The sequence below is a fragment of the Solanum verrucosum genome, unplaced genomic scaffold (assembly GCF_900185275.1).
Source record: "Solanum verrucosum unplaced genomic scaffold, falcon-dt-bn FXZP01000120.1, whole genome shotgun sequence".
Lineage (NCBI taxonomy): Eukaryota > Viridiplantae > Streptophyta > Magnoliopsida > Solanales > Solanaceae > Solanum > Solanum verrucosum.
Genome location: NW_026020714.1, coordinates 966,576 through 984,924, shown reverse-complemented (window position 1 = coordinate 984,924; position 18,349 = coordinate 966,576). Strand labels below are relative to the sequence as shown.

The following is an 18,349-nucleotide window of genomic DNA, read 5'->3' as shown; positions in this document are numbered from 1 at the left end:
GATAATATAAGAAGCATCTATGTGTTATACATAGTACATGTGTCTTTGTGATATGAGTGAGGTAAGCTTAAGAAAATTACATATTTGTCCTTGTTGGTCCTTCCTAACTCCCTACATAGTACAAGTGTCTTGATATGAGTGGGGAGTAGTACTTGTTTAATGAGGTGAGCCCCAATACAGTACAAGTTATATTACCTTTGATACATCTATTTGATGTTGTGTTAGTCCTTCTAACTGTCATTTCTAAATAAGAGTAATAATATATATATATATATATATATATATATATATATATATATATATTTGGGCCTAAACTTCCTTTTATAATATAGTAGAAAGATATATATTTTAAGTTGTTAATTATTATTATTTATAATATTTTTTTGGTAATTTTAAAATGATATATGTTATTATATATATATATATATATATATATATATATATATTTGGGCCTAAACTCCCTTTTATAATATAGTAGAAAGATATATATTTTAAGTTGTTAATTATTATTATTATTTATAATACTTTTTTGATAATTTTAAAATGATATATGTTATTTTTTCTGTCCCAATATATGTGAGCCTGATAGAATTCTGAGAGTTAACCTATTTTATTATATAGCTTTTAAATATTTTAAATTGATAATTATTGTAATTTTTAATGCTTTTTAAGTCATTTGTAAATGATATATTAGGACTTTTCCATTTGTGGAAAAATAATTAACGAACAATAAATAAAACAAATGAATCAAAAGGCAATAAAACTGATGAAAGCTAGAGATATATTTGAGAAGATGAACTAAAAACAGAGAAAAAAGAGTAAGAGGTGATGGTCAAATGACACGTACTTTGTTGCACAAGCAGATCTAAGTCCAAAAACTGACACGAATGTATATTATTATTATATTAGTATTAGGAATAGGCACAAATTTTAAATTTTCTGTACTACCTTTTTCGTCCCATTCCTGTCATACAACTTTCATTGCATTTGGTACAATTTATGTAGCAGTGTTCGTACACCACAAGTCCCATTTCTAAATAGGAGTAATTAGTTGAACTCAAACTCCACTATATTAGATATTGTATGTATGCTACACTTATTCATAGCTCATGAAACTTTTCTAAAGGAGTAAAATTATCCTTCTTCCTCATCATTTCCACCTAATATATACACCGTCGTCCGTCGAGCCTCATGGTTGATAGTTTAGATATTGTACGAAATAGTTGCCCAAAAATTGACTTAAAGAAGAAGGGGGAATAATGCAAGTTGTTGGATAAACATATTCAGAAAAGTTTAAAGGGTCGTACATATATTCAACCTTATGTTTACCACTTGTTCGATATACAATATATATGTATAACAGAACATGTTTCGAAATGGTATACAAAATTGAATATAATGAAACCATAATCCAATATGATAAGATACACATTTATTAGAGGTAAATCGAAAATGAAAGTACAATGGTTGGCTTGCCAAATAAATTTAAAAGTAATGTCCTTTAGTAAGGTTTGATTCCATAACATCACTTTGTACAAGGTTGATGAGGAGTTGCGATCAAGTATAAGTTACTTTTTCTACTACAAGTTACTCCAGTAGACTCAGTAAAATCCAAATCACTTGGCTTGATTCCACTAGGAAGTTTCCAATCAAAGTGATACAACAATTGAGCTAATGGAAAAAAAACATTAGCTAAACCAAATGATATCCCAGGGCAAATCCTCCTTCCACTACCAAACGGAAGAAAGTCAAAATTATTACCAACAAAATCCACCGAACTCTGCTCAAATCTCTCAGGCTTGAAACTTTCTGCATCATCCCAATGTTTTGGATCTCTTCCGATAGCCCATACATTAATCATAACTTTTGTTTTCAAGGGAATAGTATAGCCATTTATGTCTACTTCTTCCCTACATTCCCTTGGGGCCAAAAGGGGCACTGGAGGATGGAATCTGAAAGTTTCTTTAACGACCAACTTTAGGTATTTCAATTCTTCGATGTCATTTTCATCAAAAGTTCCTTTTTCTCTAAAGGTGTTTCTTACCTCAGCTTGAGCTTTGAAGAGTACACTTGGATTCCTCATCATTTCCACCATGGCCCAATCAATTGTTGTTGATGAAGTATCTGTTCCCGCAGCAAACATGCCCTTCATTCATGAGTAAGTTTATTACTTATATTCAATGGTGGAGTTATAATGTTGGATATGGATTTGACATAATTCAATACTTTTAGTTCAAACTTTATAGTTTTTGTTTTAAATAGGAAATCATTTAATTTAGTATATATAATCTATTCAGAACCTAGTAAACAAAAAAAAGTATGATTCAAGACTCATAAACTAATAATTCTCTGTCGTTCCTTATATTAGGCTTATGCTACTACCTTTCACTACTAGAAAAAAAAAAATTCCACCGTAAATCTAGGTAATTAAAAAATAGGTACAAATATGCAATTTGAGAATACAAGTAAGGTGTGGGGAGGATATGTGTGTACGCAACTTTATTCTCTTTTTATTTTATGAAGGTAGAAAGACTGTTTCTGATAGATGCTCCACTCAATGCAAGTTAATGAAAGTGCACACTTATAAATAACAATAAGAAGGAGAAGGTACTTACAAAGATAATAGCTTTGATGTTATCAATGGTGATTGGAAATGGAAGGCCTCCCTCTTTCATTAATCTTAGCAATGCAACAAGTAAACCTTCACATCCTAATTCACCATTGTTCTTGTGCTCATTGATGATGTTTTCAAGAATGACATCTAATTCATGGTGAACATCCATAATTTTACCCTTCATTCCACATAACACATGAAGAAATTTTAGTGATGGAAATATATCAGCCACATCAAATCCTTCCAAAAAGTGCGATGCTTTTTTAACAAGTAGTAGAAGTTCGTCTTGCTCTTTGGATACTTTCCCAAATGCTGATCTACAGATCATAGAGCTTGCAAATTGATAAATCCTTTTTGTTGCATTAACTGGCTCGCCAGAAGATGATCGGAAAAACTCAATCATATGAAGAACTTCATCTTGTCTAATAGAGCTAAATGATTTAACATTTTTTGCGCCAAGCAATTCCAACAGACATATTTTACGCATTTGTTTCCAGTATTCTCCATAAGGAGAAAAGACAACATCGGTACCGTTATAAAAGAGAATATCGGCAGCTAGAAGCTTGGGCCTAGATGCAAAAGCAATGTCATGAGTTTTTAGTACTTGTTTCGCCATGTCAGGAGAAGTGACAACAACTAGAGAAACTTCACCTAGTTGAAGGTGCATAATTGGTCCATATTTTTTTGCTAAATCTCTAAGGACATGATGTGGAAGTCCACCTAGAAAATGAAACATGCTTCCAATTAAAGGTAATTTCCATGGACCAGGAGGTAATTTTTTGGTTTTGCTATTGGAATTATTCCATTTAATTAACAAAAAGAGGGAAGACACAAAAAGGAAAAGGGAAAAGAAGTTGAAGAAATGCATATTTTGGGAGGGTAATTTGGCTTGATAGGTTCTGCAAAGTGTTGTTGCATATGCTCTTTTAGAGCCTTTTTGCTTTGGAAAGAAATGACATTTTTGTATGGGGATGGGGGTGGAGTGTTGATATGCCAAGAACTCATACGTATAGAAGATGAGAGTAACAAAAATAAGGATGTAAAGATGAATGTGTAGAAAGATACGTATAGAAGATGAGAGTAGCGTGTAAAGATAAATGTGTAGAAAGATAATATTATGAACAATAATATCCGGAACAAGGGGAGATGTCCATGGGTAGAGTCAATCAATAAAGTAATTGACAATTAATTTGGTATAAAGTAAATAAAGAAAAACTTTTTAAAATTATTATTATGATCAATATATACCTCTCAACTTTGTTAGTTATAATTGATATACCTCTCGTTAAAAAAGTGTCTCATATATACCCTTGTTGTTACACAAATGACCCACATATACTCATTTCCTCTAATAGAAGTGAAAAAATGATTTTTATTATTTTTTTTCATAAAAATAATAATCCTTGTAGAGGTATATTTGATCCTTCTAAACGTTTTCTTTTTTCTAATTCAACAACTAATTTGAATTTATTATTTTGATGGTCAAATTTTTTTTTCACTTATTTTCTTGTAAAATTTATTATAGATGCCGCAATTTCTTTTTACAAATATAAAAATTAAATTACAATATAGCTGCCAAAAAAATAGTTTTAAATTTTTTTCTTTTTTTCGTTCACACTTCTTTCTTTTTATTTATCTTTATTTTACTCTAAAGAATGAAATTGAAAAATGAAATAAGACTAAGAAACTCAAATAATAATAATCAAAGAAGTCAAAAAAATAATTTATCTGTGAAAAAAATCAAATGCATGATTTAAAAAAATTAAGTATCAAAAAAATTAATCTAAAATTATTTTTATTACTTTTGTAACAGCAGGGTATATGTGAGTCACTTTAGTAACGATAGGGGGTATATGTGAGCCAATTTTATAATGGTCGGAATATATGTGAACCATTTTTATAGCGAATGATATATTAGCTCTAAATGACAAAGTTGAAAGATATATCACACCCTTTTCCCTACTTTATATTTACAACAAAATGAAAGATGTGGACTAGACATGAATACTGAAAATTAATTGAATGGAGGAAAGTAGGAGGATTGCCTATGATAATTGATCCCAATAATATTAATATGATTATGACATATGTGGTGGAATGGGTGACATGTGTCATGCATTTCTATAAAATTATCACGAAAGAGAAGAAAAAGATGATATCCTACATATATTATGTCATGATAATTTGAATCCTATTATGATATTCTACATATATTATGTCACATATAATTCATATGTTTACTTGTTCAATTTTATACAAGTTTAAATGTTTACTTGTATATATTCAATGTTGGGGGGCATAAATGTGAAATGGTGTCAAGTTAAATGGAACATTTATATATTATGTCTTTTTAATTTGACTTCATATGATATTTATGTCCTCTAATTTTGGGTATACACAAGTAAATACTTAAACTTGTGTAGAGTTGAGCAAATAGACACACATGTCTCACTTAGCGTTTTATGTGACACTTCGTATCCTATGCGATATTCTATGTGGCGAGTATTATGTCGCGTGAAGTTGAAAGTAATGGAAATAAAAATGATTAGATGAATGTGTGGATATATTAATTAGGAGAGGTAGTATTATGAACGATACTATCCTAGATAAGATAAGATGTCCATTGACAAAGTCACAATCAATAAAAGAGGATATATATACTTTTGAATTTGGTTAACATAAGAGAAATTTTCATCATAGGAGATAATGTGAAAATAAATAAAATGAAAACAATAATAAGAGTCTCATCAAATTATCTTTATTAAAGTTACTTTAATACTCATCTTTATTAAAATTAAAGCCACTTTTGATACTTACTTTTCATTAACTTTTATTCATAGTAAAACATTAAATAGGATCCAATAAAACAAAATAAAATGAGAACGGTCATATCTTTTTACGACAAAGGGAATACTCCAAAATAAAAAAAAATTCTAATCTTTTATCCTTAGGGATCGTTTAGTTATAAACAAGTCATCTTGAAATAAATTATCTTATAATGTAAATGGGATAACTTATCATATCATTATGATTTAAATAGTGAGATAAATAATCTAAGAACTATCTAATAACTTTAATGAAATGGAGTATAATTCAAATCATTATACTTTATATCTTAGTATTAATTATTTGTTTTTGAATTATTTTTTTAAATCTAATATTAAACATTAAAAATAAATATATTGTGATAAAATAGTTGTTCAATATTTTGTAATGAATGTGTGAATAAGTAAAAATGCTACAAATAAAAACAAACGAATGGAGTATTAAATAGAGTTTGTCGTTTTTGAAGAGTTCTCTTGATGTATATTAAAGGGGCAGAAAATATGAAAGATTTGTGACTACACATAAAATGATACAAATTAATTGGGGGTAGGGGTTGTCTATGATAATAAATCCCAATAATTTTAATATGTGTGGTGCAATGAGTGACATGTGTCATGCACTTTCTATAAAATTATTAAGAAAGAGAAGGAAAAAATACGTAATATATAAACTATGTCATTTAACCCGATTTTATATAATATTTATATCATATAATTTTGGATGTATACAAGAAACACTTAAATTTGTATAGAGTTAAACTAGTAAATACACAAGTCTTAACTGGCGTCCTATATGACAATTTATATTCTATGCGGCTTCTTATGTGGAATCCTACGCATATTATATCATGTAGGACGTGAGTGTCTAGCTTATACAAATTTAAATGTTTATTTGTGCACCCCTAAAATCGAAGGGTATGTGAAGGTCATTCTTAAAAATTTCTATAATTATTACTCTCCCGAAATCATTTTTTGTAATTTTATGCACCTTTTGGATTACGTGGCACACTTCATGACTCCACGTAGTTGAGGTGCATGAGAGATATTTGAATGCCACATAAGTCAAAAAGGTGTACAAAATTGCAAAAAAATGAGTCCAAAAAGATAATAAATAGAAACTTAGTTTAGTTAAGATGTGTTTTTGAAATTTCAATCATAGTCTAAGAATTACTTTTACCTTATCCCGAAAGGTAACAATAACTAGAAAAACTTCACCTAATTAAAGGTACATAATTTGTCCATATTTTTTTGGATAAGTCTTTAAGGGCATGATGTCGAAGTCCACCAATCTTTTGGTTATGCTATTGGAATTCTTCCATTTGGTTAACAAAAAGAGGGAAGACACGAAAAGGAAAGGGGAAAAGAAGTTGAAGAATTGAATATTTTAGAAGATGAAAGTAGTAAAAATGAAGATGGTTAGATGAATATTGTGTGGATATTTTATTTATTAGAAATGAAACTTTTCTATGTTAATTTTTGAAATGGAATGGAAGTTATAGCGCATGAGTTATAGTGGCACATAAGACCTTTAGGTTGTGATTGTAACGACCGGGTTTTGTCGTTATAGAAAAGCCAACAAGGAAAAATTTGGGGCCGGAAAACTTTTTCGTAGTATTTAGACTTTTCCCAACCTAGTCCTGATTTAGACGAAATTGGAGTCATTAAGGTGTAGAGAAATATGGTATCAATCGGGTGATTTATTTATGATTTTGATTACATGAGGGTATAGATAACTCGTTAAGGAATCCGTACGATTTTACGGAATTGAATTCGGGCGAGTAAAACTCTCGAAATCGATCTTAGTGTGAAGGGTATTTTCTAAACGTCGTTGGTTAGAGGTGTGTTGTGAAATGTGGGTCTTGGATTTATTAAAATAGCTCACTGTTTCGTGCAAGACGTTTTGGCGCTGGGTTTTGTCGCTCTGGCAGGGCCGTTGTAGCGGGGTGAGGGCCGCTATGGTGCGCCAGACGCGACTTAAGGTCGTAAATAAACCCCTAAACGATCTTATTCTGCACTTTTCAATTTTGAAAGCTAAGGGACGAACCCCAGGCAATTCTTGACGGTTTCCACCATTCTTAAGGCTAAAGGTAAGATTTTAACTCCCCAAATTCGTTTTTCGATCCGTAGAACGTAATAGAATGAGTAAATATCGACGGGGAGGGTTTTGATCTAGATTCTATGGTGGAAACATCCCTATTTTGGGTGCTTGGGATCATGGGTATGAACTGGGGTTCATTGAATTGTTAGCAATTTGGGTAATTAGTGATTATTTATTGATTCCCGTATTGTATTGATTTTTTGTAGACCAAGAACAACAGGAACGAATCCGGAAAGGGAAGGATAAAATTTCTTAGGGTTTCAAGCTTGTTTTGAGGTAGGTGATGGTTGTGATTCTATGATTGTGTGATGTATGTTTGTTCTAGCTTTATTATGATACTTGCATGTATGCGAATGTTGCACTATTGATTACACTTGTTGTAAATGAGATAGATGAATGATGAATGCCATGAATCATGACTTATTTGTATGAACTTGAGAAGATACTTGTGATTGTGATTGTGGTGTGATGAACGGATCGGTTGCCACGTTCCTGCATAACTAATTGGGATTGGTTGCCACGTTCCGGAATAATTATGGGATTGGTTGCCACGTTCCGGCATAAACATTGGATCGGGTACCACATTTCGGTATGCTAACTGTTAGGGTTTGGGTTCCATGAGAGGACCAATGACTTGTCATAATTGTGTATATTGTTGAGCATATGATAATCGATATTGTATATGTTCGGTATTTTGCACATTTATAATGTTGTATTGACTTGCTTATGCTACACTTAGTGGGATAGCTGCGTGTTCATACCAGTACACTGTGGTTGTGTACTGATACTGCACTTGCTCTTTCTTTGTTGAGTAAAGGGCATCTGCAAGCGGCTACTGACAGAACTTGCTTAGAAGATCAGTGATCGTTTGAATTCAAGGATGAGCCATTTCTTTCAGGCTGCCATGAGTTCTCCTTTCGTCTATGTCCACATTTCGGACTTACACTTTCTAGTTAGTTATTTGTTCGTTAGTTTGGGGTTATGACCCTTCTTGTTTAGACTTGGATCTTGTTAGATGTTTTGGTACATTGACTTTCAAATTCTAGGTTATTTCTTCCGCATTTGTTTAGTTAGTTGTTAGATCTTTTGTTGAAGTTTATGGGAACTTCAGTTTTAGCTATTATTCCTATTTTTGTATCCTTAATGCTTAAGTTTGTGATTTAGTTGCTTGGTTTGGGTTATGGTAGTGGTTCTCCCACCGGAAGGTTAGTGTGGGTACCAATCACGACGATCTAGGTCGTGACAGTGACACATAGGATATGTATACATATATATGTGTGTGTGTGTGTGTGTGTGTTGAGTCTCCTTTATTGATTATGACTCTGTCAATGGACATCTTACACAAGAGAATATATTCATCCTTATGCTTTTCATTTGTTCGATGTACAATTTATAACAAAAGACATGTAAAACAATGGTACACAAAATTGAATATAATCACACCATCAGCCAATATGATAAGATACCTTTATTATAGATAAAATTAAAAATGAAAGTACAACGGTTGGTTAGCCAAAGAAATTCAAAAGCAGAGTTCTTTATTATGGTTTGATTCCATGACATCACTCTTGATGACAAGGTTGATGAGGAGCAGCGATCAAATATAAGTTACTCTTTCTAGCACAAGTTATTCCAGCAGACTCAGTCAAGTCCAAATCACTTGGTTTGATTCCACTAGGAAGTTTCCAATCAAAATGATACAATAATTGAGCCAGTGGAAAATAAACATTAGCTAAGCCAAATGATATCCCAGGACAATTCCTCCTTCCACTACCAAAGGGAAGATATTCAAAATTATTACCAACAAAATCCATAGAGTTATGCTCAAATCTTTCAGGTTTAAAGCTTTCTGCGTCATTCCAATATTTAGGATCTCTTCCAATAGCCCATGTATTAACCATAACTTTTGTTTTCAAGGGAATAGTGTAGCCGTTTATGTCTACTTCTTCCCTACACTCTCTTGGAATCAAAAGGGGAAATGGAGGATGGAGTCTGAAACTTTCTTTAATGATCAACTTTAGGTATTTCAATTCTTCAACATCATTTTCATCAAATGTTTCTTTACCTTTGAACGCGTTTCTTACCTCTGCTTGAGCTTTGGAGAGTAAATTTGGGTTCCTCATCATTTCCACCATGGCCCAATCAATTATTGTTGATGAAGTCTCTGTTCCCGCAGCAAACATATCCTTTATTTATGAGCAAGTTAATTACTTATTTTCAATGGCAAGCTACAATATTGTTGGCTATGGATTCAACAAAATTCAATAGCTTTAGTTCAAATTTTATGTTTTTGCCAATTTTCTTGTTATCATGGTATTTTCTATTATTTAGTTATCATATATAGAAATGGAAAGTTGATGTGATACATAATTTTTTTCATTCTACTTTTCAAATATGTAAATTTTCTCATAAAAGTACATTACTAGTTCTATTTATAATTATGCAATATGAAATACAAGTTCAATTTAGGTCTTGGGGGTATATATGTACGCAATCTTACTCTTTGCCTTATGAAGATAGAGAAATTATTTTTGATAGACGGCTCAATGCAGATCGTACTAAAATAAAAATAAAATGTACTTACAAAAATAATAGCTTTGATATTGTCGTTGGTGATTGGAAATTGAAAACCTCCCTCTTTCATTAGTCTTAGCAATGTGGTAACTAAACCTTCACCTCTTAATTCACCTTTGTTCTTGTGCTCATTGATGATGTTTTCAAGAATGACATCTAACTCATGGTGAGCATCCATAATTTTACCTTTCATTCCACATAACACATGAAGAAATTTTAGTGATGGAAATATATCAGCCACTTCAAATCCTTCCACAAATTTTGACGCTTTCTTAACGAGTAGTATAAGTTCGTCTTGCTCTTGTAATACTTTCCCAAAGGTTGCTCTACAGGTCATAGAGCTTGAGAATTGGTAAAATGTTTTTGTTGCATTACCTGTCTCACCAGAAGATGATCGAAAAAATTCAATCATACGAAGAACTTCATCTTGTCTAATAGAATTGAATGATTTAACATTTTTGGCGCTAAGCAATTCTATTAGACATATTTTACGCATTTGTCTCCAGTAATCTCCATAGGGGGAAAAGATAACATCGGTTCCCTTATAAAAGAGAATCTCGACAGCTAGAAGACTGGGCCTAGATGCAAAAGCGAGGTCATGAGTTTTTAGCACTTGTTTAGCCATGTCAGGAGAAGTAACAACAACTAGAGAAACTTCACCTAGTTGAAGGTGCATAATTGGGCCATATTTTTTGGCTAAATCTCTAAGGACTTGATGTGGAAGTCCACCTAACAAATGAAGCATGCTTCCAATTAAAGGTAATTTCCATGGACCTGGAGGCAATCTTTTGGTTTTTCTATTGGAATTCTTCCATTTACTCAACAAAAAGAGGGAAGATACAAAAAGGAAAGGGAAAAGGGAAAAGAAGTTGAAGAAATGCATATTTTGAGAGGGTTATTTGGCTTGATAGGTTCTGCAAAGTGTTGTTGCATATGCTCTTTTAGAGGCTTTTTGTTTTGGAAAGAAATGATATTTTTGTATAGAGCGGAGTGTTGATATGTCAAAAACTCACAAGGATATTAAGATGAATGTGTAGAAAGATAGTATTATTATGAAGGTTAATATCCGGGACAAGGTGAGATGTCCATTGGCAGAGTCACAATCAATAAATATGGTAACTTATCTCATCAGAGAAAATTGGTACCAAACACCCTTAAATTTGTATAAAGTTGAACGAATAGATACACACGTCCTACATGACATCCTACACGACAATTTGCATCCTATATGATATCCTGTGTATATTAGGTCACATATGACTCATATGTTTACTTGTTCAATTTTATACAAGTTTAATGGTGTGTTTGGTTTATCATGTTTGGTTGACTTAAAATGTTTGGAAAATCAACTCATTTTCCTCAAATTTAAGGAAAATGACTTCCCTTCCAAAATTAAGGAAAACATTTTCCAAAACTCTACTTCATCCTTTCCAAAATTTAATAATCTAATAATTCAACAATAGTTAGTAGCCATCAAACACCATTAAGCTAAAACTTAATGAATTATTTGGTTGGGAACAAGTTATCCCGAGATAAGTGATTCCACCATGTATATATGTACTTATCTCATCACTAAGGTATAATTAAATAGTGGAATAAATAATCTCAGGATTGTCTGATACCTCCAACCAAATGCAGAATAAAACAATTCTACATTTTATCTCTAAAATTATTATATTTTATACCTCATACCAAACTACTCCTAATTTTACCACGCCTATAGCCGCTAATCTTTATGAGAAAGGGCAACAAAATCAAAGATGTGAACTAGACATGATAGTGAAAATTAATTGAGGGGAGGAAAGTAGGAGCATTGGGGAAAGTAGGGAAGGGGTTGCCTATGATAATTAATCCCAATCATATCATATATTTATATAAAACAGAACTCTAGGCCCGCCTACGTAGCACCACCACAAGCTAGAATTTCCTTTTAAATTAATTTATTTCCAAAAATAGCCTTCCCCTTTCATGAAAAGATGTGACTTTTATGAAGAGTTGCGACTTTTATGAAAAATTGTGTATTTTATGAAAGGTTGTGACCTTTCCGAAGGGTTGCAACTTTTCCAAAGAGTTGTGACATTTTCGATAAGATTTGTTCATAATACCCTTTGTTATCTATAAATAGAGGGATTTCCTCTCATTTTAAAACAACGAAAATTCTGAACTTCTTCTTCTGCACAATTAAATATTCGTGTACTTTTCTCCTCTTGACTGCTTTAATGGCATCATTGTTTTTGTATCAATACACTTGTGAATAGAATAGTTCCATCCTGAGATGATCTATTCCTTTAAACCTCAGGTACTAGAGGGGAATAATTTCCTTAAGGCAAAAGGATAAATTATAAAATTAAATTAAAGATGATTGATCGAAGGATAAATGATAAGATGTTATAATTATCATTTTCCTTTACATTATTAATGTTCGTTACTACGTAATCTTGTATGTAAGACACTATAGTGTTTTAGTTTTAATGACTGATAGGTTTTAAGTATTATTTTATAAATTAAGTGATATCAAATTCCCGTGCAAAGCGCGGGTAATTTTACTAGTAATATTAATATGATTATGACATGTGTGGTGGAATGGGTGACATGTGTCATGCATTTCTATAAAACTATCACGAAAAAGAAGGAAAAAGATGCATAATATATAAACGTTTTTTAATTGGCATATCATAATATATAGATATATCTTTTAATTTGGCCTCAACTTACATTTTATGTCTTTTATATTCAGATGTGCATAAATAAATATTTAAACTTGTATAAAGTTGAACAAATAGATACACACATCCTACATGGCATCCTACATGATAATTTGCATCCTGTATGATATCCTACGTATATTATGTCACATATGATTCATATATTTACTTGTTCAATTTGATACAAGTTTAAATGTTTACTTGTATATATTCAAAGTTCGGGGAATAAATGTAAAATGAGGTCAAGTTAAAGGGAACACTTATATATTATGCCTTTTTAATTTGACTTTACATGATATTTATGCCCTCTAATTTTGGGTGTACACAAGTAAATACTTAAACTTGTATAGAGTTGAACAAGTAGACATACACGTCTCACTTGGCGTTTTATGTGACACTTTGTGTCCTACACGATATCCTATGTGGCGGGTATTATGTCACGTAGGATGTAAGTGTCTACTTATTCAACTTTATATTTTTAAATGCCTACTTATGCATATCCAAAATTAAAAGATATAAATATCATATGAGGTCAAGTTAAAGCTAAGGACACATTTATGTTTTATGAAAAAGAAAAAAAAACAATATGACGATATTATTATACTATTATTGAGCTTTCAACATATACCAACAATTTTTTATTCAAAACATATTATACATTTAGTAGTAGCAGCCATACACATATACAAACATGAATGCATTGTCACGCCCCGAGTCTACACCTTGGATATGGCCGGCACTCGAGAACCATCGTTGGTCCCCAAGCGAACCCTTGGCTTGTCTGACTACTTAGCAGAAGACTTACTCAAGTAAAATGGGGACTCCAATTACCAAACTTTTACTCATAATATCTAAAAACAACTTAAATAAACATATGAAAACAACTCAAAGTCTCAAAACATTACAAGGAAAATAGAGAAAGACTCCTCAATTACTATTGTCTATGAAGCCTCTAAATACTACAATAGATTGTGGGACAAGACCCACGATATCTTAACAAAGCTGAAATATAAATGTGGAACTCTCCAGAAAGCAAGGAGGCTCACCAAAGCTATCTGGAATGCAAATGGTATCAACAGAGTGCCCGTTGATGACCCTTAACACCTGTATCTGCATCATAAAATGATGCAGGTCGAAAGCCGTCAGTACATTGAATGTACGAGCATGTAAGGAGAAAACTGAAAGCAATAGTTAACTGAACTGACAAGGCTAGAAGAAATACTCACCTTAACTCAACTTAATACAAACCAACAATGATAGATGTACCAGTCCAGCTGTCAATCGAGGACGAATAATCCCAAGGGGGAGATATTGTAACACTCCAGAATTTTTTTGAACCAAGACTCGAACCATCCTTCGTTGTGAGTAGGATTTTGACCAAGGAATTTAAAATTTCTTAAGTATTAAGGTTAGGTCACTAGATATAGCACCTTGAGTTCCAAAAAGAATTAAAGAGAATTCATTCAAGTCATTCCTAGGTTCTTCTATGTTTTGGGTCAACTTAAAATGACCATAACCTTAAGTATAGAATGATTTAGGTGGCATGCAAGATATCAAATTATAGATCTCTGAGTCCTCTTTCCAACGCCATCGAGTTTGTTAATTTTCGAGTTTGTATGAGGGAGACATGCTCTTTTTAAGTCAAGTTGTCCATTTAAGGAAAGTTACCCGAAAATAGGAGGGCTATTTTAGTCTTTTCCTTACCCCCACTTATTCTAAATGTGAATTTCACCCAATTAAGGGTCTAAACTGATTAGAATCAGTTTCATTCATCCCCAAAAGTGTTTAGAGTTTTAGAGAGAAGATTCAAGAGGAGAAAAAGTTCAAAGTTTCAAGGTTCGTTCAAGAAATTCAAGATTTCGCCAAGAACCTAGTTCTTTGAGGTATGTAAGCTTCCATAGTGTTGGGTTTGTTCACCCACATAACAATCATGAGTTCCTTTTGCGAATCTATTCATAAATATTGAGCAATTTAATTTCTTGATGAGTTCTTGAGAAGTGTTCTTGAAGTTTCCTTATCGATTAAGTTTTGATGTAAAATTCTACTTGGTTCAACTTCAAACAATCATATCTCTTAGAATATAAAGAGTTACGTGGGCCATAACCTATCAAATTAAAGGTATTTGAATATACTTTCTAACGCTACCAATTTCGTATCAATCCAATTTCTGAGTAAAAAGTTATGACTATTTCAGTAACCTATACAATGTTGTTACGAATTAGCCGACGGGAAAACATTTAAAAAGGTTGTTTTTTTTTACCTCCAAGAAAACCCTAAACGAATTTCTTGACTAATAAAAGGCTCAAAACAATCAGATTTTCATCTCTTAATCTACCATTCTCTTCTTTCTCAAATCCTAGGGTAAAACCCTAAGGAAAAATCAAAGTAGAAGACTCAATTCAAGATTCTTTCAATGTTTTTCAAGATTCTTCTTCAAGGTAAGTTTTTCTCCAAGAATTCCATTTTTTCAACTCAATAGCCTCCATACAATTATGAATCACTAATGAAAATCATAATTCATGTCCATAGAGATTTCAAGAAACTAATTCAAGAATCTCAAGAAAGGTTTTCTTCATCGTTTACCTTCAAGCTAGGGTTTCAAGGCTTCTAATCAAGATCTTCTTCAAGATTCTTTAAGATTCTTCAAGAACATTATTCTTCCAGGTATGTAAGTCTATCATAGTGTTGGACTAGTTCGTCCTCACGTCCTACATCTACTTTCAAATAAGTAAAAGAGAAATCTAGGATTCTACCCCTAAATTATAGTATTCTTGAGATAAGTTGATTTTGAGTTCCTGAGTTCATGGTTCTTTTAAAAAATTTATTCCTAATTATTGAGTTTATATATTGCTATTGAGATGCTTGAGTTGATTTGTTCATGTCTATATTTCAGCATGAACCCTATTTTGTTGAGTTTTAAGCTAAGTTTTAGGGAAATAAGTATGAGAATGAAAGAGTTGTATACACGAGTTCCATATTATTATGTAGACCCTCGAGTCAAGTCCTTCATGCTCATAATTCCGCATGAACTTCATAATTTGAGTATATTTGAGAGGAGTGTATCTTCAAGTTGAGTATTGAGTTCCTAATCACTTTTGAGATTTTATTCCTAATCATGGGACTATTACATATTACCCATGGAGTCCATGAGTTGAGTTGTTCATGCCCATAATTCCGCATGAACCCTATGAGTTGAACATTCTTGAGATTAGTAGTATCATGAAGTCAGTGATTTGAGTTGTTCATGCCCATATTTCCGCATGAACCCTCTGAGTTGAGCATTCTTGAAATAAGTAGTATCATAAAGTCCATGAGTTGGTTGTTCATGCCTATAATTCCGCATGAACCCTCTGAGTTGAGCATTCTTGAAATAAGTAGTATCATTGAAGTTCTTGAGTTCTTAGTTGTTGAGTTCCTAGTATTGAGTTCTATCTATGGTTATTGAAAATCTTGAATTGAGTCGTTCACGTCCATAATTCGGCATGAAACCTATTTTAAGAAGTCTTTTTACAAATTGTTTTAAAACTTAATTTTAAAGACTTGAGCATTGAGCTTGAGAAAGAGTAGAGCCGAGTTCATGTTTCTTTTCAAAAGATTATATGGGAACTAAGTATTCCCAAAGATTAAATGTTTTCACATTTAAAAGAGAAGGAAAATAAGATTTCCAAAAGAGTTTTGAGTAGTTTGAGTAACATTTCTTTTTAGAGAAAGATTTTGTGTAATAATCTCAAACCACAGAAAGAGTTATGTTTTTAATCATATAAGCTAGTTACATTTTGGGAGTAGTATTGAGCACTGATATGGGGACGAGTTTGAGTTCAGATAATTCAAAGTCTCCATAAACCGTGTAGCCAGCATGGGTAGAAAAGGGTCATACTTTTTAGATGATTCCTTAATTCTTTTAGCATAGACTAGTGGATCCACTTAGTGAGTAGGTTTTATACCCCGGTAAAGTATAGGACGGCCCTGGCAGCGTGCGGCAAGACGTTGTATTATCACATAGCTTATAATGATGCTTGTCGATTAGAGAAACTCCCACAGAGATATTTTGTATTCTTATATACACAGAGTTTACTTTGTATTTTCATATACAAGAAGATTTTATCTTGTATCCTTGCATAAAAACTGAGTTACTATTGCATTTTTCAATACATTGAGTTGCTTTCTATTGTTTTACAAGATTTCCATATATTGCATTTGTATTGTTGTTTTATATTGAGTTGAGTATCCAGAGTTGAGTACTTAGAGTCGAGTATCTTATTGTTGAGTCGAGCCTTATTTCACTGATTTGAATATCTTATCATTGAGTTGAGCCCTATTTTCTCTGAGTTGAATTGAACTATGTTTCTTTGAGTTGAGTGAATTGAGAAGAGATAAGTATGTTTCTATTCCACCGGTTCAAGCTTATGTTTATGCTTTAGAATTCCCCTTACATGCTCGTACAGTCCATATACTGAGCCATTTGGCCTGCATCATTTCATGGTGAAGATACAGGTACTTTGGATCATCAACAGGCATTTCGTTGATACCACATGCAGTTCGAGTTAGCTATGGTAAGCCTCTTTGCTTCCGAAGGGTTCCACTTGTACTTTCAGTTATATCAATTGTTAGGATGTCGTGGGTCTCGTCCGACTTCCATCTTTGTCAGTTAGAGGCTTCAAAGATAGACAATAGAGTTTCAGAAGTCTGTTCATTTATTTTATTAAATGTTTTAAAGACTTAAGTTGCCTATTTTATGGCTAGTTGAATATATTATTTTTATTCAATTTTTAATTCTTATGTATGCTTGAGTTAGTCTTCCGCTTGTAGTCAGCCAGGATGAGGGTTTGCTTGGGACCAACAATGGTTCTCGAGTGCCTGCCATGTCCAGGGTATAGGCTCGGGTCGTGACAGTCATCACCTTTTGCTTATGAACATTTGTCTTTAGTTCAATCAAAAGAGGGTGTTGGTATTGCTTCTTCTTCACTTCAAACACTAGAGATGATTCAACACCATTCATCACTACAACTCCACCTTCATTGGAATCTAGCAAATGGGCTCCCAAACGTGCAAGTCTCCGCACATCTTTAACCAATTCTTGCTTGGCTTCCTCAACATGAGCAGTACTATTCCCATAGACAACTTTCTCAAAGCATCATCAACCACATTAGCCTTACATGGGTGATAGAGGATACTTTATGTTGTAATCCTTGAGTAACTCTAACTCTTCGATGTCTGAGATTAAGCTCTTTGTGACTGAATACATATTGGAGATTCTTATGGTCGGTGAAAACATCTACATGAATACCATAGAGATAGTGACGCTATATTTTTAAAGAAAATACTACCGCTGCCAACTTGAGATCATGAGTCGGGTGATTGTTCTAGTGAATCTTGAGTTGTCTGGAGGCATAGACTATAACCTTACCATTTTGAATCAATACACAACCAAGTACAACTCTAGACGCATCGCAGTAAACAGCAAAACTTTTTGTACCCTCTGGTAGGGTCAACATAGGGCATTAGTCAACCAAGTTTTCAATTCCTGAAAGCT

General features: G+C 32.6%; 3 protein-coding genes across 3 annotated transcripts in view; all 3 read right to left on the bottom strand.

The window, feature by feature from the left end:
* Nucleotides 1-18,349, bottom strand: part of LOC125812599 (premnaspirodiene oxygenase-like) — a 105,648-nt gene that overhangs the window by 32,563 nt on the left and 54,736 nt on the right. The gene's annotated exons all lie outside the window — the stretch shown is intronic.
* Nucleotides 1-18,349, bottom strand: part of LOC125812503 (premnaspirodiene oxygenase-like) — a 103,816-nt gene that overhangs the window by 73,090 nt on the left and 12,377 nt on the right. The gene's annotated exons all lie outside the window — the stretch shown is intronic.
* Nucleotides 1,526-11,083, bottom strand: LOC125812595 (premnaspirodiene oxygenase-like). Its single transcript, XM_049492085.1, has 3 exons — nucleotides 11,023-11,083; nucleotides 2,616-3,493; nucleotides 1,526-2,146 (listed from the first exon to the last, which is right to left on the bottom strand). The coding sequence occupies exons 1-3, from the start codon at nucleotides 11,042-11,044 to the stop codon at nucleotides 1,526-1,528; spliced, it is 1,521 nt and encodes a 506-aa protein (XP_049348042.1). The 5' UTR covers nucleotides 11,045-11,083.